At 41.1% G+C, this 13,136-nt stretch overlaps 2 protein-coding genes across 2 annotated transcripts; one reads left to right on the top strand and one right to left on the bottom strand.

Annotated features, from left to right (window-relative positions):
* Positions 1 to 1,003: 1,003 nt before the first annotated feature.
* LOC139950943 (uncharacterized) lies at positions 1,004 to 7,421 on the bottom strand. The gene is made up of 3 exons (XM_071949778.1): positions 7,368 to 7,421; positions 3,119 to 3,655; positions 1,004 to 3,028 (listed from the first exon to the last, which is right to left on the bottom strand). Exons 2-3 carry the CDS (start codon positions 3,653 to 3,655, stop codon positions 2,465 to 2,467), a joined length of 1,101 nt encoding a protein of 366 aa, XP_071805879.1. The 5' UTR covers positions 7,368 to 7,421; the 3' UTR covers positions 1,004 to 2,464.
* A 2,586-nt stretch (positions 7,422 to 10,007) lies between these two features.
* LOC139950942 (intestinal-type alkaline phosphatase 1-like) lies at positions 10,008 to 11,619 on the top strand. Its single transcript, XM_071949777.1, has 3 exons — positions 10,008 to 10,025; positions 10,727 to 10,901; positions 11,462 to 11,619. The coding sequence occupies exons 1-3, from the start codon at positions 10,008 to 10,010 to the stop codon at positions 11,617 to 11,619; spliced, it is 351 nt and encodes a 116-aa protein (XP_071805878.1).
* The last annotated feature ends 1,517 nt before the right edge of the window (positions 11,620 to 13,136 follow it).

Here is a 13,136-nt window from a genome sequence, read left to right as displayed (position 1 = left end):
TATTTGTTTAATTGTGAAATGAATCAGATGTTGACAATTTCAAGATTTGATTCAAATGCAGGGGCTGGAAAGAACACACCAGCAGCAGTTATTTGGTTTAATGTCCAAGCTTTGGGTGTATCGCGTTGCTAAATTACTCCCGTTTGAAATAAGCCAGTGTACACATTTTTGTTAAAAACGAATTACAAGTAAAGTGATGTTTTCGCGCAAAAGGATACAAATAAGACTAAAATTTGATCACAAAACTGTTGTTTTCAGAGCGTTATTGCTAATATACCAGTGTGTTTAAAGTCACCTAATAGTGGTGTTTTGTCAAAATAAAGCTTTTGTCACTCACTAAAACATGTGTTTTGATGAGTAGAAAATGAATAAACTAAGGTTCTATAAATTTAGTTTCCATAATTAACAGATTTAAAAGTAGGCCCGACCCGAGAGGGCGCTGTTCGTGACGTCAATCGAGGCGCGATATTTGAAGCAGGACGGCTCAAAGTGTTTGCTGCACAGCGCTGGAAAAGACGTCGGACCGAACCACTTTGCAAACTGACCCCATTTTTAGTTATTTTGCTGCCTCCAGCAGCAATACACGTGGTCGACATTGCCGAAAAAATGCGAGAAATAAACCTTTTTTCGAAACGTAAAAAATAGAACTTGCATGTAATTGCACGTACGTGTGTTCAATGTACGATCTAGGCAAAGTCTGCCTCGATTGACTTCACAAAAGAGGTAGGCGGAGTCACCCCCAACAACTTTATCTATTTTTTAAACATGTAAAATCGTTACAAACAATAACTCAACAAATTATGTTATTGTTCATTAACATAAATATACTCTAATGTTTGAAGAAAAATAAATTCTATTTCCAGGTGACTTTAACCCTTTAAACTCGACCCCATTTTTAATAAATTTGCATGTGCTCAGGTTATTTATTAAAATGTCTGGTTTACTTCTTGGAAACATGTTAACATTATGCATCATATTAAAGCTTACATATAGTGCTATTTTATAAGAATATTTTTTACCCCCAACAGGCTATACCATGCAAATATAGTTCTAACAAAAATCACAGAGTGGGTCACAATATTACTGTCAACGAAACCTTTCTGTGTAAGGTAAAATGCGACATTGTGTAATCAGCTGATATTCCGAATAATTAAGTCACGGTCGAAGTGAGGAAATTTTTATTTTCCAAATTCACACTAAGATGGTGTATTGGTTTCATGCCGATGTGACGGTTTAACGAATCACTGTAAGTGTAATATATTTTCCCCTCTTTGACATGTTAGTCGTGACATCATCAAACGTTTTATACGAAAGTGATTCAAAACGAATACTCAATGTTTCATCTGCATTAAAAAAAAGTGCTTTCTCATGTGAAAACAAAGAAACGCTCAAACCACGACGAAAAATTAAATATTTCTCCATATCGAAACGTGTTCAAAAAGCGACACAAAATAAATGTTTTCTGGTAACTTTACAACGCAAGTTCTTTTTCATTACAGGTTGTCGTTAGTTTAATATCATAAGTATTGTACATTAACGAATCTACAACTGGTACCAGTTGTTAGGTGAATTACTTGTATTTTGTTGCCTTAACAGGGTACAGCTTTTTCAACCAATTTAAAATGTTTGAAATAAAATTGCCGGCACAATCGGAGGCCACAATGAATTATAAGTCTGAGTCTGTATCAGAAATCAGGAATCTGAAGTTTTGTATATACTGTTTAATAAACTGTCAGTTTTTGTTGCGTAGTTTCATTTTGCATTTTATGGACTCGTCATGGTTTCAAGGACTCATCATTGCACCCTCGGACGGAATTACAGGCTGCAGAAATTTCAAACTTTACAGAAAATGCAAAAAAAAAACTCAAAAAAGGGATGAACTGATATTTATAGCACTGTTTACGTGACAAAAACACGTTGAAAGTTGTTGTCACAATACACGTTTGCAAAATCAAGTGTTCAATAAAACGTCTTTTCCATACTTATTGTCCTGCAAATAATAAAACAATTAATAATAAAGTAATTTTATTCGATTCATCTAAATCCACGTTCGATTTTCCACGATTAACTCATTATTATTATATTTGTAAAAACTATATAGTTGCATATTAGTGTATTTAAATCGTTGTCTAAAACATTTAAACGTGAATGTAATAAACTCAAAAAAGGGATGAACTTATATTTATAGCACTGTTTACGTGACAAAAACACGTTGAAAGTTATTGTCACAATACACGTTTGCAAATCAAGTGTTCAAATAAAACGTCTTTTCCATACTTATTGTCCTGCAAATAATAAAACAATTAATAATAAAGTAATTTTATTCGATTCATCTAAACACACGTTCGATTTTCCACGATTAACTCATTATTATTATATTTGTAAAAACTATATAGTTGCATATTAGTTTATTTAAATCGTTGTCTAAAACATTTAATCGTTTCCGTGTGTTTTTATGTTTGATTTAGATTTCGTACAGCAGGAATCCAGTGAAAGACGTGTAATGGACAGGGAAACTATTTACTTGACCGCGTACAGCTAAGTGAACTTGATCTCCATAGTGCAGGGGAATCACTGCACTGCTGCTCACATGATGAGTACCTGCAGCGTATACACCCCCTGCAACAATGGCGTTACCGTTCTTCATCAGCTTGACCCATAGGGAAGACCCATGTGATAATTTCCGGACTGAGAACATCAATACGTATACCCCAGGCAGAGTACACGTAAACGCGCCGTTATTCAAGTTGAAATCAGTCCCTTCCTCTAAAAACAATAACTCTTCAAAGGGCAGAGGATCCCATATGGATGTAGGGCTGAAGGCGGTGTTCCTCACTGCAGTGAAGGCGGACCGTCGCGTACTACATTCACCTGCTTCACCAGTCTGTCCAGCTGGTCCAGGTTCACCTCTCTCCCCTTTCAGACCATTTATCCCAGACAGACCTCGAAGTCCCTTTCTGCCCTGTTGACCGACTCCTTGCTCTCCCTTCAGTCCATGATCCCCTTTAGCGCCTGGCGCACCAACCAGTCCATCTGACCCGATGTCTCCATTTCCCCCGGGCTCACCTGCTTCGCCGGTCTGTCCAGCTGGTCCAGGTTCACCTCTCTCCCCCTTCAGACCATTCATCCCAGGCAGACCTCGAAGTCCCTTTCTGCCCTGTTGACCGAGTCCTTGCTCTCCCTTCAGTCCATGATCCCCTTTAGCGCCTGGCGCACCAACCAGTCCATCTGACCCGATGTCTCCATTTCCCCCGGGCTCACCTGCTTCGCCGGTCTGTCCAGCTGGTCCAGGTTTTCCTCTCTCCCCATTCAGACCATTCATCCCAGGCAGACCTGGAGGTCCTTGTTTCCCTGGTTGACCGACTCCTTGATCTCCCTTAAGTCCAGTATCCCCTTTATTAGCGCCTCGCTCACCAGCTAGTCCATCTGACCCCATGTCTCCTTTAGCCCCGGGTTGACCTACCTCACCAGGGGACCCTACAAGCCCTTGACCATGGTTCCCATTTGACCCGGGAATTCCAGGTATACCGGCTGGGCCCTGGCAGCAGGAGTTACACGTCGTCTCCGGATCAGGTGAAACTGCTGTTTTAGCCACCATGAACGGAACTTGCAAAATACCAAGAAGAAGGGGCACTGTTGCTATGGTAATCTTCATCTGTAATTTAATTGGATACATAAAACATACGATAAAAAACATGCAGCCATAGTGGCGCTGCTCTAGCGGTGACCACCAGTTTTTTGTCAGCTCCAATTTATTCACGTTATCCATGTGTTTGTGGAAGTTCTTTATCGCTACTTTCCACATTAACCACGTTTTAGTCAATTTGTGTTTCGCTAGAATGAGCATGTGTGTGTTAAAATATGTACCTGGCCGTATTGATCGTAAGTGTTATGTTGTGTTGAGCTAAATAATCGCTCCACACAATAAAGTGGCTACCGCTACACACTTGAGTACCTACTTAGCTTACGGCAGGGTGCCGTTGGCTCGTTTGATCTTTAACATACTGAATATCGTGTTGAAATGCTCCCCAATGACACCCAAACAACTGCCAGACAATAATACACAACTTTAAAAGGAGAAAAAGAGGAAATATGGGTGGTGAGGAGAAAGAAATTTAATCAGACCGGTAAAATCTTTCTCCCAACAATGGTATTGCCCATTGCCGTTCCCTATGCCCCAAAATGGATGAGCTCGTTTAATCACATGCGTAAACACATAGACTCTGGTATCCTTCACCGAGACATTGTTAGAAAATACAACCCAGAGTGATGATCTCCATATAGACGGCTTTGGATCTCGGATTCGACTTGACAGAGATTACAAAATTACAGGGAAGATACAGGCTGGGGCGCGTATGCCTCTATATCAACAAGAGATGGTGCAACACAGTGATTGTTTGAGATTAAACCAACACCCTATACATTGAGCTCCTGTCCGTATCACTTCGCTCATTTTATAATCCAAGAAAGATTCCTCAACTTGTCTACATTGTGAGGATTTCTCCTCGTGTAAAAAGATACGCTATCTACGAATAGTCTAACTACTGCATAGCGCGCAGCAGCGTATTGCATGGTACCTCGACGTTTGAAATAATAACTGCACTTGGCATCACTGTATTCTCCTTCGAACCCAATTAGTGTATACCGATTTCCCAATACGCTGCCACTACTTAATTTCATCAAAAGTGGTCGTCCGGAACACGTCAAATAATTTCGGTTTAAAGCATAATACAAAGACGTATATCGGCGTATTTAGCCGTGATCTTAACTTACGGCACTGTCACACCTTGACGTTTTAGTCAGCGTACTTACGTAGAACGTTTCAATAACGAATGTTTAGCCTGTTAACAGCGTTCACAGCTTACGTTCTACGGTAATCTAACTACTGCATAACGCGCGGCAGCGTATTGCCGGCGATCACATGCAGTTGCCTTCAAAGAGGGTGCCTCTCGACGATTGAAATAATAACTGCACTTGACATTGTAGTATCCGATTCACAAAAACGCTGCCAATACGCCATTATACGGTAGCTGTAAGTTAGAATCACATTCATCAAGTTATGTGGTCGTCCGGAGAGCGTCAAATACGTTCGAGGTAGGTTCAAAGCACGTTACTACTGTTGAATGTTAAGGCCCTGTCACACCTAGACGTTTTAGCAAGCGTATGCCGACGTATTCAAAATTTGGGCGAATACGCTGGCGTAAGTCGAATAAGTTATGGGTAAGTTTTGTATAAGTTAAGAGCACGCTGAAACACGCCGTGTACGTCGTAGTAAGGCGAGGTCGTCGAGAAATTGTGTGCACGCACAACAAAATCTAAGTGTGCCAGCGTGTGGTTCATAAGTTCCGCATAAGTTGTAGGTGCGTTATAAAATCGATGACGCCCGTTCCCACACGTTACTTGTAAGGTTATCAGAAATCGACATACGTCGATATAATGTCTAGAGAACCAAAAACGTATTTCTTATAACCTATATGAGTAATATGCTTTGAACTTACGTCGAACGTATTTAACGTGTTCCGGATGACCACAGAACTTACTAAACTTGTTTCTAAACTTACAGCTACCATGTAATGATGTATTGGCAGAGTTATGTGAATCGGTATATACAATTTGGGTTCGCATGAGGATTACATCGTCGGCAATACGCTGCCCCCGCGCTCTATGCAGTAGTTGGACCATCGTAGAACATAAGTTGTGAACGCCGTCAAACGCTAAGCATTCGTTATGGAAACGCTCTGTGTAAGTTACTTCTACAGTATGCATCCGTCCACCTCGTTATGAAAACGCTTCGTATACGCTCAAAATTGAAAAATCCATCGGTAGTTCAGCGTATGCCAACGTTTTAGAGAAATTTGCAAACGTCGGCATACGCTGACTAAAACGTCAATGTTTGACAGTGCCTTTATGAGCCACACGACTTACATCGACGTGTATATCAGCGTGTTTCATCGTGCTCTTAACTTATACAAAACTTACCCATAACTTGTTCGACTTACGCCAGCGTAGTCGCTAAAATTTGCATACGTCGGCATACGCTGACTAAAACGTCAATGTGTGACAGTGCCTTTATGAGCCACACGCCTTACATCGTCGTGTATATCAGCGTGTGTCATCGTGCTCTTAACTTATACAAAGTTATCCATAACTTATTTGACGTACACCAGCGTAGCCGCCAAAATTGTCATACGTCGGCATACGCTGGCTTAAACGTCAAGGTGTGACGGGGCCTTTACCCATAATTATTCGACGTACGCCAGCGTACTCGCTAAAATTTTCTTACGTTGACATACGCTGGCTAAAACGTCAAGTGACAGCACCATAAGACAGTGTGCCACCATGTTTTGGCTTACAAAATATGATGTCATAGTTTTAAACTGTGTCATTATTGTCGTAACAATAATGGAGGATGGTAATAATTTGTCCCCAAACAAGAGGAATCGATTATCATGGTAAAATTAAACAATTAATGTTGCATGCTCCGCCGTGACGGGGTCCAGGTTTTGTGTAAACTTTTGGGGCAAACACGCAAACTCGGATTCACCTCGGTTGCCCCTCCCCACGTCGGCTGTACAAAACACCGCTCACCATAATAATTGTGAAAGTGTTGCATTATGTTCAATCTTGTTTTGTTTTACCCACAACATAAAAGAAAATAACAAAGTGGTCATGTCACACAATGCCATTTCATCAGTACTTGTTGTTAATTTTGTTGACAGCTTTTGGATGAATAGTACACACACATTAAAACGAGCAGAATATCAAGCACATTCAACTGAAACTGTCTTGGTAAACTTTTATTGCCCACTTTTCGAACAAGACAATGTACAGAATACCAGCGGAACTTGCTGCTCCAAAACGGAAACCACTTGCAAGTATGGTGATAAAAGCCCCAACGACACAACGCTATGTATCGTGGTTTCAAAGGGAAATGCAACGGCATTACAGTCTGTACCACCAAACAGTACCACAGTACACTAATGTTGGCAGAGATCAAGTGACCCAAACACTTCATGAGAACTTCAGCTGAATACGCTGTTAAAAATAATCCGTCAAAATTACGGTGCTTTGTATACCTGGCAGCCAGGGTGCTAGGTATTAAAAGTGCAGTAAATTTCAAAGTGGAGTTTAGCAAAATACTCCTTCAAGGCACAATTTTACAAAACTGCTACTGTGAAATTTACTGCATTTTACCTGGCACCAGCTGCCAGGTAAAGCACCGTTAATTTTACTGCTTTATTGGGTAGAGTGGTGCCCCTTCTTGGGCCAAAAGTGCAACATTCTTGAAATAATAGGCTACCCTAAAATACACTGAATGCATCTAGAAGCCATAGTCCGGGTCCGACAGTATATTGAGAAACACTTACCTTGATGTTGTGTTATTGCAGTACAAACTTTCTCAGTTTCCTTCTTCCGATAAGATGCAAAGTTGTTATGAGCACTGCTGCTGGTGCAGCGCGTTTAAATACTGCTGTATTTCCATTGTAGTGCCCATCAGTCTACTTCGATGTTTGATTGACAATCGATGAGCAGCCAATCATAGATACGTGTTAAAGTCACTGATTGAATGCAGTGACTTACTCTACCATTGGTTTGAATGAGACTGTATGTTGAATGGATGCCATTGGTGTAAAACTCTACACTACATGTTAGTGTTTAAAGTCACTTATTGAAAGCAGTGACTTACTCTACCATTGGTTTGGACGAGGCTGTATGTTACAATTGTGGGTCAATACCGTGTTAAAGTCACTGATTTATGGCAGTGACTTACTCTATCATTGGTTTGAATGATACTGTATGTTGAATGGATACCAGTGGTGTAAAACTCTACACTACATTGTGTATGTGGTAAAGTCACTGATTGAAAGCAGTGACTTACTCTATCACTGGTTTGGATGAGGCTGTATGTTACCAATGGAGATCAATTTGTACACGGTTTAATGGTATGGTATTTTTACATGTATATCCGCCCTACTGGGTTGCACTGTGTGATTGCTTCCTGAAGTTCCTGGCCGTTTTCCTTCTATTTCCGCTCAATTGATGTATTTCCCCGATGATTGTGAGTTAAAGTGCAAGTTTAGTATTAAAGAAAGAACTGTGTACGCAATATATATACTGTTCAGATGGATCTCTTTCGTGCTTCCACTCTTTTGAAGTATATGTTTACTACACTAACTCAGTGTTTTTTTTTTTTCCGAAATCGAAATGCAATGACAATGTATTTATAGTAGAGTGCGCCACCAACAGAGCAACATTAAAGGCACTGGACACCATAGGTATTTACTCAACAGAATTGCTAGCATAAAGACTTACTTGGTAATGAGCAATGGAGAGATGTTTATAGCATAAAACATTGTTAGAAACGGCTCTCTCTGGAGAAACGTAGTTTTTGAGAAAGAAGTATTTTCCCGAGTTATTAAGGTCTCAAACTGAAGGCATCTGAAAGCATACAACTTGTGCGACGGGGGTGATTTTCCCATTATTCTCTCGCAATTTCGACGACCAATTGAGCTCAAATTAATGTTCACGGGTTTGTTAATTTAAGAATATGTTGAGATACACCAAGTGGAAAGACTCACAAGTGGTTGAAAGTTACCTATTAATGTGTCCTGCCTTTCCCTTTAAAGGGTATTTTTAAACTTAGTTTCAATTGTATTCTTTGTTTTCTCAGAGTCTACTACCACCGAAACGCACAAATGCTTTTGGGAAACAAGAAAATTCAATGGAGCAAAAACAATCAATACAAACCACACAAATCAAAAACAATGAAATGAACTTTTGGATGAGATTTAAGTCATTTTGATTGTTTTAAAAAACACGTAATTCAGGATTCCGCCTTGGGCCGGTGTTCTATTGAAATCTGTCCCCGGAGATGCTGTCCCCATATTGGGCAACTTCTTTGACATAAAAGACTCGTTCATATATTGAAAATCTCAAAATGTGCTTAAAGGCAGTGTACACTATTGGTTAATTACTCAAATTAGCATAAAACCTTACTTGGTAACGAGTAATGGGGAGCTGTTGGCAGTATGAAAGACTGTGAGAAACGACTTTCTCTGAAGTAATTTTCCACGAATTTGGTTTCGAGACCTCAGAATTAGATTTTGAGGGTCTCGAAATCAAGCATCTGAAAGCACACAACTTCGTGTTACAAGGGTGTTTTTTCTTTCATTATTATCTCGCAACTTCGACGACCAGTTGAGCTCACAGGTTTGTTATTTTATGTTTAGTTGAGATACAGCAAGAGTGAACACTGGTCTTTGACAATTTACAAAAGGTGTTTACACACATTTGCCCCCAGCTACATTCAGAGTACAGACAAGTTGCAAATGCATATTATTAGAGATTTATACAAACTTTGATCAGGATTTATTTAACACAAGTTTGAACTTACAAGTCCATTCCAATTTTTTTGGGCCTATTCATGTAAACCGAAAATGGCTTTGCTATATTAGTAAGAATAAATTGTGCTAAGTCATAGTCTTGAACATTCGTTTCAAACTGGCGGGGTCGTGGTCGTAGATGAAGGACCCGGCCTGCCTTCGGCTTAGTCTTTTGTTTACGGCCAAATTAACGCGGGGTCCAGTGGGAACGGGGCCTAAGATACTGTTGATTTTAGACAAACGCTTAAGACCTCGTACCACTCCCCTTTTTCATTGTTTTACTTATTGTTATGAACAAACAAATATCTGTAAATGCAGGAGAAGATTGTTGAATAAATAAATAGCATTGAAGAAGTCGAGGGCCCAGTAATTTGATAAATACTCCAAGCATGTCAATGAGAGGCCTACAATTTATTAAGAACGTGTACATTGAGGATCAACTATTTCGAATAGTGCTAAAAAAAAAACGCCAAGATATTTTGATTTGGTTATCACAATTTACAGTCCATCATTACGGAATCATCAAAACGTGTATGTAATTAGATTGTATGCACATTCAATCGTTAAGGATTTATAACGCTGATACGCCATCCGCTATTTACGCGGGGAGGGGTGGGGGTAGGGATGGGAGGGGAGGCGTTGGTGAATCCACTATGACGAATCAAGCCGTTATCACAGATTTAAACATCGTTGTTTTTTTCTGGAGGGCTTTCGTAACTATTAGGTTTTCGAGGAGATTTTTTTTAAACAAATCTTATTACAACTCCTCATACAATTATGCTGAAAAACCATAACAGCAAAACAAAGTATACCGACATACAAGGCTGTCGGCCTGACGGCCTCCGCATGCGGTTAGTGGTATGAGTGCGGATGACTTATGTGCACAGTAGTCGTACGATGTGACAGTGTGTATACGGGTGGGTCATGCGGTCTAGTCGCACGCACCACGCACAGGGTATACGGGTGGGTTTACAGCGGCGTCTTTTCGGAGCGAATAACGCGACTGCCTTTAGCAAGGCTAGTGTGCCTGATAAGCTTCCCTGGGTCGACCCCGTGGTGCTCACTCGGGTGAACCCCTGACAAGAGCTAATCGAACGAACACACTCACCCTCTCGTGGTGATGGCATGTACCTCAGGTCACCCCAAGTGACCCATTCCACAAGCAGGGCATTGGGGGGGATGGGGGCTGACCCGGATGAGCCCCGTCAAAGCTATTCGAACGTACCGGGCAGATCGGGGTCGACCCAGGGAAGCTAAACGAACGCACCCACTAAATTGAGTGCGCCCACCTGGTCAAAAATACGGCGCATAAAATCAGTCTGTGACTATTTCCTGTCCCCTAGACCTACAATACCGATAGGCAAGTACCGGACTCGGCTGGTACGGCTACTGCTTATTTTAGTGGTGTTAAAACCAAGACAGCAGTGATAGGGCTAGACGATTCTGCTATTAAAGGAGATTGTAAATCTAGTCTCAATGCTAATGTGGAGTCTGTTATGATATCTGCTCAAAAGTCTGGTAAGTTTAAAAGAACGTCAACATATTCATATAATGTTTTATAACACACCTCTTGCCTTTTCTGTATTCTGGTTGGCTGAACACGGTCTCGTGGGATGAGCTTAGTCTAGTGATCGGCGCATGTGTTTTGCGGGAACTAGCTCTTTGAAAATAGTGCCCGGTTACAGCGCCCTCTCTTGACTTGAACCGTGAACAGCAACTACAAAACATCCTTTCTTTTCCACGTGTTGTTGTTATTTCACATTTAAGACCGACACAATTCGGTACTAGTGTACGTCTATTCCCCCCTCGGGCATGTTAGTGACCAGAAGAGGTGCCTATTTCCCTTGGCCTTCAGCCTCGGGAAATAGGTCCCTCTTCTGGTCACTCAAAGTCCCTCGGGGGTAGACGTACAATTACCTCATTGCCAGTCAATATGTGTGTAATAATTATGATTTACTTTCATTGATTTGTTGTCATGTGTTTTGTAATAATTTTAATCTTGTGTTCTTGAAATTGTATCGATCGAATATAATATAGCTAATAAATTAGGTTTTCGTTGCTTTGTGTGCTTTCTAAAGGCAAGGCAACGGGATTCGTCAGCACTGCCCGTGTGACACACGCTACCCCTGCCGCACTTTACGCACATTCGCCCCATCGAGACTGGGTGTGTGACTCTGATATACCGCAGAAGGAAACTGACATCGGTTGCATTGACATCGCTCACAGCAACTCATAACACTCGGACAGGATACACAGGTACAATCTGCAACATTGACACAAACCAGTGTTTGCGTTCACTATTCTGAATGTACCGTTTGATTATTCGCCACCCTCTGTCATGGGTGTTATGGTTTTTGAATCAAAGTATCTCACAAACTGACCGACAGGTAGCTGGAAGCACTCGATATAGAACATAATAGATGTTAAATTAGAACGATATAGAACAGTTAATCAATTTATAGAATTTTTCAAGCGTGCTACATAATGAAAGGTTGGCGAAAGCCATTATTTCAAACTTGTCAGTATCACCTTATGCATGGTGTCCGTTAGCCTTGATCAAGGCGCTACAGCCAGCCGCGACCTGCAAAATCCCAGTCCCCGTCGCTGAGTTCCGCCAGCGCACCCCATACATAACACAGTGCATATAATACGTGTACAGCGTATGTACACACACATACCTACTGTATGTTTGTACATTACATGTACCATCTGTATGGTACACGTATGGTACATCATGAGTACTTTCTAAGTAGCGCCTTGATGGTTTTGTAACTGCCAAAATTTAGGGCGGAGCTCATTATGGTAATATTACTAACAACCCGTTCTCATTGGTTGTTGGTTGACCTATAAACTCTTGCTGCGATGTCAATCACAACGTTCTGCAAGCACACGCACGTGCTCCGACGTAAACAACAAGCCGTGGCTGCTGTGCAAAAAAATGCAATGGCGGCGGGCGAGAGGAAGAAATCCCTACCCTAAAACAAAGTTGTGTAAATCAATGGTGTATAATTTGCAACAGTAGCCTACATCGTGGCACAACTGCAGAAGCTTTCAACAAGATAAAACAACCAAGTTTAATGCACCAATCATGGATTTAAAAATACGAAGGAAGAAAATGGGACCATACAGTGTGTGAAGTGTGTTTGAGAAAAGTTCAAAAAGTATCAAGGTGTCATGGGTTTCCGGCAATGGCTACTTGGTTAGAATTATGTTGGGCATACCCCATCCCCTTGAAGCACTAACATTTAATAAGATTCTGTTTTCCCCATTTCAGACCAGATGAGATAAGAAACCCAGCTGTTTATTTTGTCTACACATACTATGCGTTACGTTTCTCGCAGTAAATCAAAGTTGGGGATCGAAAATAAATTATGTGTTGGTCAAAAACATACCAGACGGTAGAAGATGGCGTGTGGCTGAACAACAACTACAAGTAAAGATCAATTTCATAAACTAACTCTTGCCATACTACTACACTACAACGTTACACTTATAGTAAAGCAGCTTCCCATTCAGGGACAAATCTACCAGCTACATTGTACTGATGCTAGTCCTCGTGTTATAATGAAACACAAGACAACGGGGCCAAGGAACCCCTCCTCACTTTGAAGTTTTTTGACACCGTACCGACCGAGCGAGGCTTGTCCGGCTCACATCGGTAGCCCGAGTACCGTCCGGCAGCGCATTCAGACCCATTATACACCATAGTGACACCACGCTCATGTCCATACAGCTAGCTAGCGTACAGCGTTA

This window comes from Asterias amurensis, chromosome 18 (assembly GCF_032118995.1).
Source record: "Asterias amurensis chromosome 18, ASM3211899v1".
Classification (NCBI taxonomy): Eukaryota; Metazoa; Echinodermata; class Asteroidea; order Forcipulatida; family Asteriidae; genus Asterias; species Asterias amurensis.
Note: the sequence above shows the minus strand (reverse complement) of the source record. Positions and strands in the feature narration are given on the sequence as shown.

Excerpts from the sequence above, each read along its gene's own strand:
- LOC139950943 (XM_071949778.1), bottom strand. The coding sequence starts at position 3,655 with ATGAAGATTACCATAGCAACAGTGCCCCTTCTTCTTGGTATTTTGCAA. Across the intron at positions 3,029-3,118 it reads GTCTGCCTGGGATGAATGGT|CTGGTTGGTGCGCCAGGCGC; the intron begins CTGAAGGGGGAG and ends GGGTCAGATGGA.
- LOC139950942 (XM_071949777.1), top strand. Across the intron at positions 10,902-11,461 it reads GATATCTGCTCAAAAGTCTG|GCAAGGCAACGGGATTCGTC; the intron begins GTAAGTTTAAAA and ends TGCTTTCTAAAG.